The sequence below is a fragment of the Rhinopithecus bieti genome, unplaced genomic scaffold (genome assembly GCF_001698545.2).
Source record: "Rhinopithecus bieti isolate Rb0 unplaced genomic scaffold, ASM169854v2 scaffold_17939, whole genome shotgun sequence".
NCBI lineage: Eukaryota > Metazoa > Chordata > Mammalia > Primates > Cercopithecidae > Rhinopithecus > Rhinopithecus bieti.
This window is the reverse complement of record NW_016809446.1, coordinates 666,969-679,523: the sequence shown is the minus strand read 5'-3', so window position 1 is coordinate 679,523 and position 12,555 is coordinate 666,969. Positions and strand designations below refer to the sequence as shown.

Here is a 12,555-nt window from a genome sequence, read left to right as displayed (position 1 = left end):
AAATTCGAGGACCAAAAAAAAAAAAATTTTTTTTTTTTTTTTCTTTTGAGATGGAGTCTCGCTCTGTTGCCCAGGTTGGAGTACAGTGGCATGATCTCGGCTCACTGCCACCTCTGCCTCCCGAGTTCAGGCAATTCTCCTGTCTTGGCCTCCAGAGTAGCTGGGGTTACAGGCACACGCCACCACACCTGGCTAATTTTTGTATTTTTAGTAGAGACGAGGTTTCACCATAATGGTCAAGCTGGTCTTGAACTCCTGACCTCAGGTGATCCACCCGCCTCGGCCTCCCAAAGTGCTGGGATTACAGGCATGAGCCATTGTGCTCTGCCCCTAAAGAATATTTTAATGTGGAGGAAGAAAAGCATTGAGGCAATGGGAAGGAATAAACAAATGAAGGAAGAACAAGTGCTCAAAACAAGAGACATGGTCAGGCGCGGTGGCTCACACCTGTAATCCCAGCACTTTGGAAGGCTCAGGCGGGCAGATCACCTGAGGTCAGGAGTTCAAGACCAGCCTGGCCAACATGGTGAAACCTCGTCTCTACTAAAAATAAAAAATTAGCCGGGTGTGGTGGTGAGTGCCTGTAGTCCCAGCTACTTGGGAGGCTGAGGCAGGAGAATTGCTTGAACCTGGGAGGTGGAGGTTGCAGTGAGCCAAGATTGTGCAACTGCACTCCAGCCTGGGTGACACAGTTGTGACTTCGTCTCAAAAAAAAAAGAAAAAGATCTTCCTTTTAGACAAGGTTTCTCTCTGTCACCCAGACTGGCTTGAGTAGTGTGATCATAGTTCACTGCAACCTCAAACTCCTGAGCTCAAGTGATTTTCCCACCTCTTTTTTTTTTTTTTTTTTTCTTTTTTTTTTTTTTTTTGGTAGACATAGCGTCTCATTGTGTTGTCCATGCTGGTCTTGAACTCCTGGGCTCAAGCAATCCTCCCACCTTGGCCTTCCAAAGTGATGGGATTACAGGCATGAACCACCATGCCCAGCTGCTCCTTCATGATCTTGAACTTCCATTTTTGGGTATTACCTAAAACTGATTTGTAAGAGCACATGTTGGAGGTAAGAACTGAAACCTAGTTCCCTTTGTGAGGGCTCTTGCTTTTCGGCATGTTTGAGTAGCAGGGCTTAAAACAGAAAGGCATGGATGAAGGATTGCTTGGGCTGGACTTTCTTCTTGTATTGCCACCAATCTGAGCCTCATTTGGGTAAAAGCAATTCAACCTTCTCTCCCTCTAGCTTCTCCTAATGCTATTGAGATTCAAAATAATATCTTTTGCCAGGAATACATTTGCCTTTTTGTTTCAAAATCTTATTATTTGCCGGGAGCCGTGGCTCATGCTGTAGCAGGACAAGCCGCAGACAAAACTCCTCAGACACCGGATTAAAGAAGGAAGAGGATTTTTACTCGCCGCAGACTGGCGTCTTAAGAACCGAGCTCCCCGAGAAAGAAATACTTGGCCTTTTTAAAGGCTTACAACTTTAAGGGATCCACGTGAAAGGGTCGTGATAAATCGAGCAAGAGTGGGAAACGTGACTGGGGACTACATGCATCAGCTAACAGAACAAAAAGTTTTACAATGCTTTTTTCACCCAGTGTCTGGAATTTACAGATAACACAAGTAGTTTAGGCCAGGGGTTGATGTTATTATTATTACTTTGTTTAACTCCTAGGGCCAGGTGGTGGTGCCAAGGTTGTCTGGCTATTTATCTTACTTTTGTTTCTTTCCAACTTTTTGCTTTCTCCCCCTTCTCCTGTCTTATAAACTAGGGAAAAGGGGAGATGGGGAAAAGCTGGGAAGGACAACAGAAGTGATGGTCTCATTCTATAATGCCTGTAATCCCAGCACTTTGGGAGGCCGAGGTGGGCGGATCACGAGATCAGGAGATTGAGAACATCCTGGCGAACACGGTGAAACCCCGTCTCTACTAAAACTACAAAAAATTAGCGGGCGAGGTGGCGGGCGCCTGTAGTCCCAGCTAGTCGGGAGGCTGAGGCAGGAGAATGGCGTGAACCCCGGAGGCGGAGCTTGCAGTGAGCCGAGATGGCGCCACTGCTCTCCAGCCTGGGCGACAGAGTGAGACTCCGTCTCAAAAAAAGAAAAACAAAAAACAAATCTTATTATTTTATGTGTCATCCAACAAGAGCCCCAAACCATCACAAATTTATGAAGGAGAGATCAAAACAAATACATAAAATATTTAAAAGTGGTCCTGAGCAGGACCAGCGTGTCTATTCATGTAGATTGTACCAGAAAACTCTAGGGAGCACCATTCATACCAAATGAACAGGGAATAGTGCCCTCTTGAGTTTCACAGTGCACAACCTATCCAACTATACACAGCAGCCCTGGTGTTAGCAGTGTCTTTCTTTTAGCTGAGTCACTGTTGATACAGGATTTTTTTTTTTTTTTTTTTTTTTTTTTTTTTTTTTTTTTTTTTTTTTTTTTTGAGACGAGTCTCATTCTGTCGCCCAGGCTGGAGTGCAGTGGCACGATCTCAGCTCACTGCAAGCTCCACCTCCCGGGTTCACGCCATTCTCCCGCCTCAGCCTCCCGAGTAGCTGGGACTACAGGCGCCCGCCATCACGCCTGGCTAATTTTGTTTTTGTATTTTTAGTGGAGACGGGGTTTCACCGTGTTAGCCAGGATGGTCTTGCTTTCCTGACATGATCCGCCCGCCGCGGGAGCCACCGCGCCCGGCCGAGAAAAAAAATTTTTTAAATCATCCTCCCAGGAAGTCAGGTTTTTCTGACGTTCCCTCTTCTGCTGTTTGCTGAACCCCCAGGCCAGTTCCCACAGGATCAGGATCCATGAGCGAGAGGATTGTAGGGGCCAGATGGTGGAGATCACTGAGGACTGCCCCTCCCTTCAAGACCGCTTCCACCTCAGTGAGATCCACTCCTTCAACGTGCTGGAGGGCTCCTGGGTCCTTTACGAGCTGCCCAACTACCGGGGGCGGCAGTACCTGCTGAGGCCCGGGGACTACAGGCGGTGCCAGGACTGGGGGGCCGCAGATGCCAGAGTGGGCTCCCTGAGGAGAGCTGTGGAGCTCTACTGAAATGTTTTTACTCTATCCTTTGCTCCATCTGGAAACTAATAAAATATTTCCGGTGTGTTCCATGCAGTAATGTGTTCTCTGTTCCTTTCAGCCTCCTTGGAAGGGCTCAGCAAAAATCATGCTGGGAATCATGTGGATTTTCTTGCATGTATCAGTGGAAAGGGGCTGTGAGGCAGCAGCTAAGAGCACAGCTCTGGGGCCAGAATGCCGGGACCCATCTCCACTTACTAGTGATTGTTGTGGGGCAAGTTACTTTTAACCAGACTCCCAGACCTCCTGAATCAGCAACCTCCACAGAGCGCCCTGTGCATCTGTGAGGCTTAACCAGCTCCCTGGGAAGGGTTATGATGTGGAACATTTGGGGCCCACTGAGTAAAAGCCTTTTCTCTCAAAGTGTGGTCTGAAAACCAGCAGCACAAGGCATGCCCTGGGAGCTTGTCAGAAATGCAGAATCTCAGGCCTCACTCCAGACCTGCTGCTTCAGAATCTGCATTTTATTTTATTTATTTTATTTATTTATTTTTTTTAGAGACAGGTTTTTTACCCTGTTGCCCAGGCTGGAGTGCAGTGGTGCAATCACGGCTCACTGCAGCCTCAAACTCCTGGGCTCAAGTGATCCTCCTGCTTCAGCTCCCCCGAGTAGCTGGGCCTACAGGTTGCATCACCACATCCGACTTAAAATTTTTTTTTGTAGAGGTGGGCATCTCCCTATGTTGCTCAGGCTGTTCTTGAATTTTTGGCCTCAAGGGATCCCCCTGCCTTGGCCTCCCAAAGTGCTGGGATTATAGGCATGAACCACCACATTCAGCCACCCATGGAGCTTTCTAAAAATGCTGATGCCTGAACCCCACTGAGACATTAATTCTTTTTTTTTAATTTTTTTTTTTGTTGTTGTTGCTGTTTTGAGACAGAGTTTCACTCTTGTCGCCCAGGCTGGAGTGCAATGGCACAATCTCCGCTCACCGCAACCTCTGTCTCCCAGGTTCAAGCGATTCTCCTGCCTCAGCCTGCCAAGTAGCTGGGACTACAGGCACCTGCCACCACGCCTGGCTAATTTTTTGTATTTTTGGTAGAGACGAGGTTTCACTATGTTGGCCAGGCTGCTGGTCTCGAACTCCTGACCTTGTGTTCTGCCCGTCTTGACCTCCCAAAGTGCTGGGATTACAGGCATGAGCCATCGTGCCCGGCCGAGACATTAATTCTGAAATAATTACACAATTTTCAAATAATTTCTCTCCTCTGATTTACATTTTACTGACTTAGGTAAAGCTTTATTGGAAAACAAGATTTGGATCCAGGACCAAGATGACACTTCCTGCTTCTTTCCAAATCAAACTAACCACCATCCACAGGCAGAGCAACTATGGATTGCAAATATTCTTTCCTGGGCCAGGACCTGGCCTGGTGACAGAGTCAGGCAGTGAACGTGGCCTGGACAGTCGGCCCAAGCAGAGACAGCCACAGAGACCGAGTGATGGTGACAAGGGGGCTATGATCCATTCCAAGCTGAACTTTCTGTTGATTAGGCCACTGAACCACCTAAACACCAGGGAGACATTTACTTTGCTTAGGAACAAGATCGTGAGACTATGAGGTCTACTCAACTCGCTGTGCTTAAATTCACCATCAGTGGAATTTATTATTAACAAGTGTTTCCATTCATGATTCATGAATCTCCTTTTTCTTTGTACTCTTCTTCTCACATCTTCCTTTATATTTGATTTGTGACTCTATGATTTCTTTTTCTTTTTTTAAGCAAAGAGTTGGAAGCCTTTTGTGCCACACAGAGACTAAATGAATAAAAATTCCTAAGTGTCAACTGTTTAAAGTAGCTTCCATCGCTTCCATTTAGAAAATGGTTTTATTTAGTCTGGATAAGAGCTCCACCTTGTGCTGGCCAGAAGGAAGGCAAATATGATTTAAAAGCCTTTTCCAAAATCACAAATAGAGGTTATTTTGCACCTTTAAAATATACTCAGCTATGCAGTATATGCAGGTTAAGCTTATAATTTAGCCAGTGGTTATTAAGCAAATATAAATTGTTTGAGATCTTTGTGACACATCCTAAGCATTCCTAAGAGATAGTGAAGAGAGGCATGCCAATTGGTCTTGTGTTCACCCCAAAGGGTGTGGCCTTTTTGAATGGACAATCCAGCATCTACACCGTGCTTTTTAAAAGAGCTTTATGTTGGCTGGGCGCAGTGGCTCACACCTGTAATCCTGGCACTTTGGGAGGCCAAGGCGGGAGGATCACCTGAGGTCAGGAGTTCGAGACCAGCCTAACATGGCAAAACCCCGTCTCTACTAAAAAAAACAAAAAATTAGCTGGGCGTGATGACTCGTGCCTGTACTCTCAGCTACTTTGGAGGCTGAGGCAGGAAAATTGCTTGAACCTGGGAAGTGAGGCTGCAGTAAACCAAGATCATGCCACTGCACTCCAGCCTAGGTGACAGAATGAGACTCCGTCTCAAAAAAGCAAATAAACAAAAAATAAAAGTCTTCATCCTCCATCTCTCAACGTCTGACAGGCCCACATGTAATTTATGAAACACTGAGTTCATGAATAAAGCAGACCCCATATCCATGTTCAAATATTTCCTCCACTTCATTTTCAAGCTCAGTCTCTGGTTTCTCTCGACCAACTGTTTGTATTCAGAGATAATGACTGTATTCAGAGACAACTGATTGTATTCAGAGATAATAGACAGTGTACAGTGTTATTCCTCTTCTGCCCATTTCTGCATTTGAAAGCCACAACCTTGATCTAAAATAATACCTGCTGGGCACAGTGTCTCACACCTGTAATCCCAGCACTTTGGGAGGACAAGACAGTCAGATTACTTGAGCCCAGGAATTCCAGATCAACCCAGACAACATGGCGAAACCTCATCTATACAAAAAAAAAAAAATAGAAAGGAAGAAACCACATGCAAAGAAAAAAAATAAATAAATAACACCCAAGCTATGCACCTTCAGGTTGCTTCAGATATTTCCCTTAAGTGATGTTTGTCTTTCTGCCTTGTGAAAGTTGTCAGAATCAGCCGGACGCAGTGGCTCATGCCTGTAGTCTCAGCACTTTGGGAGGCTGAGGCGGGTGAATCACGGGAGGTCAGGAGTTTAAGACCAGCCTGGCCAACATGGTGAAACCCTGTCTCTACTGAAAATACAAAAAAAATTAGCTGGGCCTGGCGGCACATGCCTGCAGTCCTAGCTACTCGGGAGGCTGAGGCAGGAGAATTACTTGAACCTGGGAGACAGAGGTTGCAGTGAGCTGAGATCGCACTATTGCACTCCAACCTAGGTGACAAGAGTGAAACTCCGTCTCAAAAAAAAAGAAAAAGAAAGTTGTCAGAATCAAAATAGAGTGACCAATTAAAAGAAAACAAAACCCTGACAAATAGGGACAGGGAAGGTTATAAAGAGAAGGTTCTCGTGCTTATATGCTTGATAACAAAAAACGATCACAAAAGACTGCAAAAACCACAACCTTGCACACAGAACATTGCAACTTTATATTAAAAATACTTCTGCAAGGACATCTGCCCAGCAACTGCCTGTTCAACCTTAGACTGGTGTCACCCTTGTTAATGATCTTTGTAGTCGAGGATAATTATTTGAAAACAATTATGTAATCCTCATTTTTTCCTTTGAAAACCTTTGTCTTCCTTTAACCTCCCTGAATATGCACATAGTTTACTATGGCATGCATATTCCCATTGCAAAGCTCCACTCCCAAAGAAATATTGTTTACTTTTAGAGAGTCCCTCTCTTGTTTAGGTTGACAGTCTGAACCCTCATACTCCCAGCTGACTCTGATTTAGCAGATGGGAATTCAGAACTGTTGATACAGCTCACAAATATAGTTCATGTTCTCATACCTTTGGGGCTTTATGTACCACATGAAAGGAAAGCACTGCAAATAAACCCAGATCCCAAAGCCCTATGTGGTCACCAGACTCTGGCTTTGAAGCATACCCTTTCCTGGTACATATACACAATGGAATACTATTCAGCCATAAAAAAGAATGAGATCCTGTCTTTCGCAACAACATGATGGAACTGGAGGTCATCATGTTAAGTGAAATAAGCCAGGCACAGAAAGACAAACATCACATATTCTCACTTATTTGTGGGAGCTAAGAATTAAAACAACTTCACTCATGAAGATAGAGAGTAGGATGGTTACTAGAGGCTGGGAAGGGTAGTAGGGAGTGAGGAGGGAAGTGTGGATTGATATAGTTTGGATCTGTGTCCCTGCCCAAATCTCATGTGAAATTGTAATCCCCAGTGTTGGAAGTGAGGGCTGGTGGGAGGTGATTAAATCCCAGGGGCAGATTTCTTGTGAATGGTTTAGCATCACCCCTTGGTGCTGTTCTCATGATAATTAGTGAGTTCTCATGAGATCTGGTTATGTAAAAGTGTGTAGCATCTCCCCGCTAGCTCTCTCCCTTGCGCCTGCCCCAACCATGTGACATGCTGCTACCTCTTTGCCTTTTACCATGATTGTAAGTTCCCTGAGGCCTCCAAGAAGCTGAGCAGATACCAGCATCACGCTTCCTGTACAGCCTGTGGAACTGTGAGGCAATTAAACCTCTTTTCTTTATGAATTACCCAGTCTCGGCAGGGCTCATGCCTGTACTCCCAGCACTTTGGGAGGCCAAGATGGGCAGATCATTGAGATGAGGAGTTCAAGAACAGCCTGGCCAACATCACGAAACCCTGTGTCTACTAAAAGAACAAAAATTAGGTGGGCATGGTGGCGCACACCTGTAATCCCAGTTACTTGGGAGGCTGAGGCAGGAGAATTGCTTGAATCCAGGAGTCAGAGGCTGCAGTGAGCCAATATTGCACCGTTGCACTCCAGCCTGGATGACAGAGCAAGACTCCATCTCTAAATAAATAATCCAGCCTCAGGTATTTCTTTATAGGAATGTGAGAATGGACTAATACAGAGATGATTAATGGACACACACAAAAATAGAATGAATAGGACCTAGTTATTAATAGCGCAACAGGGTGAGTATAGTGAAAAAATAATGAAATCGTACATTTTAAGATAACTAAGAGTATAATCAGATTGTTTGTAATACAAAAGATAAATGCTTGAGGGGATGGATACCCCACCTACCCTGATGTGACTATTACACTTTGCATAGCTGTATCAAAATATGTCATGTAACCCATTAAATATATACACCTACTATGTACCTACAAAACATTTAAAAATTAAAATTAAAAAAAAAAAAACTTACCCTCTCCTACTCACTCTGACTCTGTGGCCACCTGCCTCACCCTTCAGGGCCCTGGCTTGGGAATAAGATAAACCTTATCTTACCTTACTATTTTTTCTTTCCATAAAATTCAACTCATCTTCTCTCAGCTAAGTCTCACCATCAGGCTCTCCACAGAGACCGCTCCGTTCCCCATTTTCAGATTTTTCTTCATGGTTTTTATGTCCTGCAGTTAACTTTTTCAGTTACTTTGTAATGCTCTTTTTTTTTTTTTTTTTTGAGATGAAGTCTCGCTCTGTCACCCAGACAAGAGTGCAGGGGCACGATCTCGGCTCACTGTAACCTCTGCCTCCCAGGTGCAAACGATTCTCCTGCCTCAGCCTCCTGAGTAGCTGGGACTACAGGCTCACGTCTGTAATCCCAGCACTTTGGTAGGCCGAGGCGGGTGGATCACGAGGTCAGGAACTCAAAACCAGCCTGGCCAAATGGTGAAACCCCGTCTCTACCAAAACTACAATAATTAGCCAGGTGCAGTGGCAGGTGCCTGTAATCCCAGCTACTTGGGAGGCTGAGGCAGGAGAATCATTTGAACCTGGGCAAAAGAGGTTGCAGTGAGCTGAGATCGTGCCACTGCACTCCACCCTGGGCAACAAACTGAGACTCCCTCTCAATAGTAATACTAATGTTTTATAATCTATGTTGTCACAAAGCTTTACCATATTATTATAACCATAGTAAAATAGGTGAATAATAATAGATGAAAGACAACTACACCTTCTTTGACACGCCTCGCATTGAGAAAGGGGACCTATGTCTCCTCCCCTTGAGTCTGACTGCTTTGACCAGTAGAATATCTGAGGAGTGGCACTGTGCTGGTTTCCAAGCTTGGCTTTAAGAGACTGGCAGCTTCCATTTCCTGTGTCTGAGGACATTGACTGGAGCCCCGAGCTTCCCTGTGAGAGTCTGACTACCCAGAAGCTGCCATCGAATAAGGAAGCCTAAGGTAGCTGCAGGAAGAAACTGTGTGGAAAAGCGGCTGGGGAGGGACAGAGAGACAGAGGGAGAAAGAGAAACAGATGCCCAGCCAACTCCTGGTTGTTCTAGTCCCCCCACTATTCTAGTCTTGCAGCGGAGGCCCCAGGCATTCTGGAGCAGAAATGAGCCGTCCCTTGCTGTGCCCTGTTTGAAGATAGTCATGATAAATGGTTGTTTCAAGCCACTACAGTATGGCTCGGTAACAACAGATACTTGGGCAGAATTTGGTACTTGGAGTGGGGTGCTATCATAACGAATACCAAACCATGCGGCACTGACTTTGGGACAGAGTGTCAGAGAGAAGCAGAAGAAGCCAGGAGGAGACTATGGGTGAGGGTGTGAAAGACTGAGGAAAGTATTTATAGAGGCTGGAAAACAGAGGACTCTTTTTATGTAGTGACAGAAAGTGTGAGGACACTGTCGCCTATGGGAACGTGGAAAACAGAAAAGGTGCTTAACAGCTTGTGGGGTTGGCTAGAGAGATGTCCAAGCAGAATGTAGAAGATGCCAACTGGCTTTTTCAGTTGCCTATGACAAAATATGAGACGGGAGAGATGATCTAAAGAAAAATTGTGGGCTGGGTGCGGTGGCTCACGCCTGTAATCCCAGCACTTTGGGAGGCCGAGGCAGGAGGATCACAAGATCAGAAGTTCAAGACCAGCCTGGCCAATGTGGTGAAACCCCGTCTCTACTAAAAATATAAAAAATTAGCAGGGTGTGGTGGTGCATGCCTGTAGTCCCAGCTACTTGGGAGGCTGAGGCAGGAGAATCGCTTGAACCTGGGAGGCGGAGGTTGCAGTGAACTGAGATCACGCCACTGCACTTCAGACTGGGCGACAGGGTGAGACTCTCTCTCAAAAAAAAAAAGAAAGAAAAAGAAAAAAAGAAAAATTGTTCAAGTTCTTGGCAAAAATGGAAAAGTACAAATATTGGATTATAAAATAAACCTGTTGCTTATCCCTGGTCTCTCCCATTAAAAGATTCCCAAATAAAAAATATCTCTAGGGCCTAAGGTCAAATCCAGAATAACATGCTTTGTCGAAAAATTTAAGGGCAGGCCTAGTAATCTCAAGGATGTGCCTCATAGACCATCTCAGTAAACAAAAGAACTTCGAAGATTCCTAAAGGTGTTGTCTTATAGGAACCTCAAAGGAGATCCAAGTATTTCTAACGTGTAAAATGGGCACATTTGCATCATCTTCACAGGATTGGTGTGACTATTAAACAGAATAATACCCATTCTTCTAAATATCTGCTGACGTCTACTCTATGCCAGGTACTGTTCTAGTGTTTGAGAATTTCTAAGAGTTATTAATCATCAGGATTCTGGAACAAAAAATTAGAATTCTTGAGAATTCTTGGCAATCCTCAAAATCACAAGTTATTCTACATTTTTCCATAATGCCTTCTTGGTATGTTTTTAAAAACAACAACTGACCACACTAGTAAATAGCGAACCATTTTCTGTGATGGGATTATACAAAAGTTTCTAAGGCTTTCTGCTAATAAAACCTCCCCCAAAACAAACAAGAAATCCCCCCAGACAGTGATAATAAATGAATGGGTTACATGGTTTATTATTATTATGGACATATATATTGAGACAAGATTACACTACATTTCAATGACACATAAAAATAATTTCTACCTGAGTTAGACAATAGAATATATTAAAAGAAGGGAACATTAACACAAAATAATGCCAAATAAAATGATTCAAATTGTTTCAATTCAAATAATTGAAAGATAATACTGCAAACATTTAAATTTTAAACGTTATTCTTTTTTGGAGACGGAATCTTGCTTTGTCGCCCAGGCTGGAGTGCAATGGTGCGATCTCGGCTCACTGCAACCTTCGCCTCCCAGGATCAAGCAATTCTCCTACCTCGGCCTCCCGAATAGCTGAGATTACAGGCTCACGCCACTGTGCCCGGCTAATTTTTGTATTTTTAGTAGAGACGGGTTTCACCACNCCATCACGCCCGGCCAAAAGTTATTCTCAAAAATGAAACTGAAAAACACATAAAGCATGACTTGCCCTGAATGTCTTGGTCCTTGTTTCCTGACAAATATTCCGGATGCAGAATGTTTCTTTCATTCTATGTTAATGTTAGTTTATTATCACTAAGAAGGTGTCTACAAGCATCTTTGAATTGGGCATTAGGGTACATGTTGGTTATTATAAACTCATTCACTTTTCTTAATGATGAAAATATTGTCTTCTTTCACTGGTTTTGATTTTTTCCTTGAAGTGTATATTATCTTCGTTAATTCAGATTTTAGATGTTTCTGACTTCATGATGGAGTAGTTCCCAACAATATTCACTGTTCTTTGCATTGCTTCTGATAAAGCATATTTTCCTCCACAAAAGTCTTTCCTTAATGATTTTGCTAATTAAGCCATTTCATTTTTGTTTCCTGAAGCAAAAAGAGTTGTCAACCTCATATAAACTGCTAACTGCTGAAATATTTAATGAGAGGTATGAGACCTTTTTTCTGCATTAAGTAATTTGATTCTAATTTCTTTTAAAAGCATACTACTCAAAGCACAATTCTGTTTTTGATTAGAAGATTTGCATCATGATTACTTAATGCTTCAACTACTAATCAAACAAGTTTTAAGCAAGTTATTGTCTCTCTCACAATTTTACAATATTCCATTTTCTCTCTCCTTTCTTCCTCCCCTCCACCCCCCGCTTCCTCCCTTCCCCCCTCTTTTTTTTGAGACAGAGTCTCATTCTTGTCACCCAGGCTGGAGTGCAATGCAGTGATCTCAGCTCACTGCAACCACCGCCTCCCGGGCTCAAGCAATTCTCCTGCCTCATCCTCCCGAGTAGCTGGGATTACAGGCATCCACCGCCATGCCTGCCTAACTTTTGTATTTTCCGGAGAGACGGGGTTTCACCATGTTGGTCAGGCTGGTCTTGAACTCCAGACCTCAGGTAATCTGCCCGCCTCGGCCTCCCAAAGTGCTGGGATTACAGGCATGAGCCACCATGCGTGGCCCCCTTTCTTCTTTTTTTAAGACAAGGTCCCAGGCTGGAGTGCAGTGGCACGATCATAGCTCCCTGCAAGCTTGAACACCTGGGCTCAAGTGATCCTTCTGGCTCAGCCTCTTGAGTAGCTGGGACTACAGGTGTGTGCGACTACACTCAGCTGTTTTTTCATTTTTAGTAGAGACAGGGGCTCGCTATGCTGCCCAGGCTGGTCTCAAACTTCTGAGCTCAAGTT

At 44.2% G+C, this 12,555-nt stretch overlaps 1 protein-coding gene across 1 annotated transcript in view; it reads left to right on the top strand.

Moving 5' to 3' along the window:
• The window catches only part of LOC108540338 (gamma-crystallin D-like), a 10,199-nt gene extending 7,141 nt beyond the window's left edge, over window positions 1-3,058 (top strand). Inside the window, exon 3 of the mRNA XM_017889352.1 lies at window positions 2,786-3,058. Within this exon, the coding sequence (XP_017744841.1) occupies window positions 2,786-3,058 (273 nt within the window). The remainder of the gene's footprint in view (window positions 1-2,785) is intronic.
• Window positions 3,059-12,555: the final 9,497 nt, after the last annotated feature.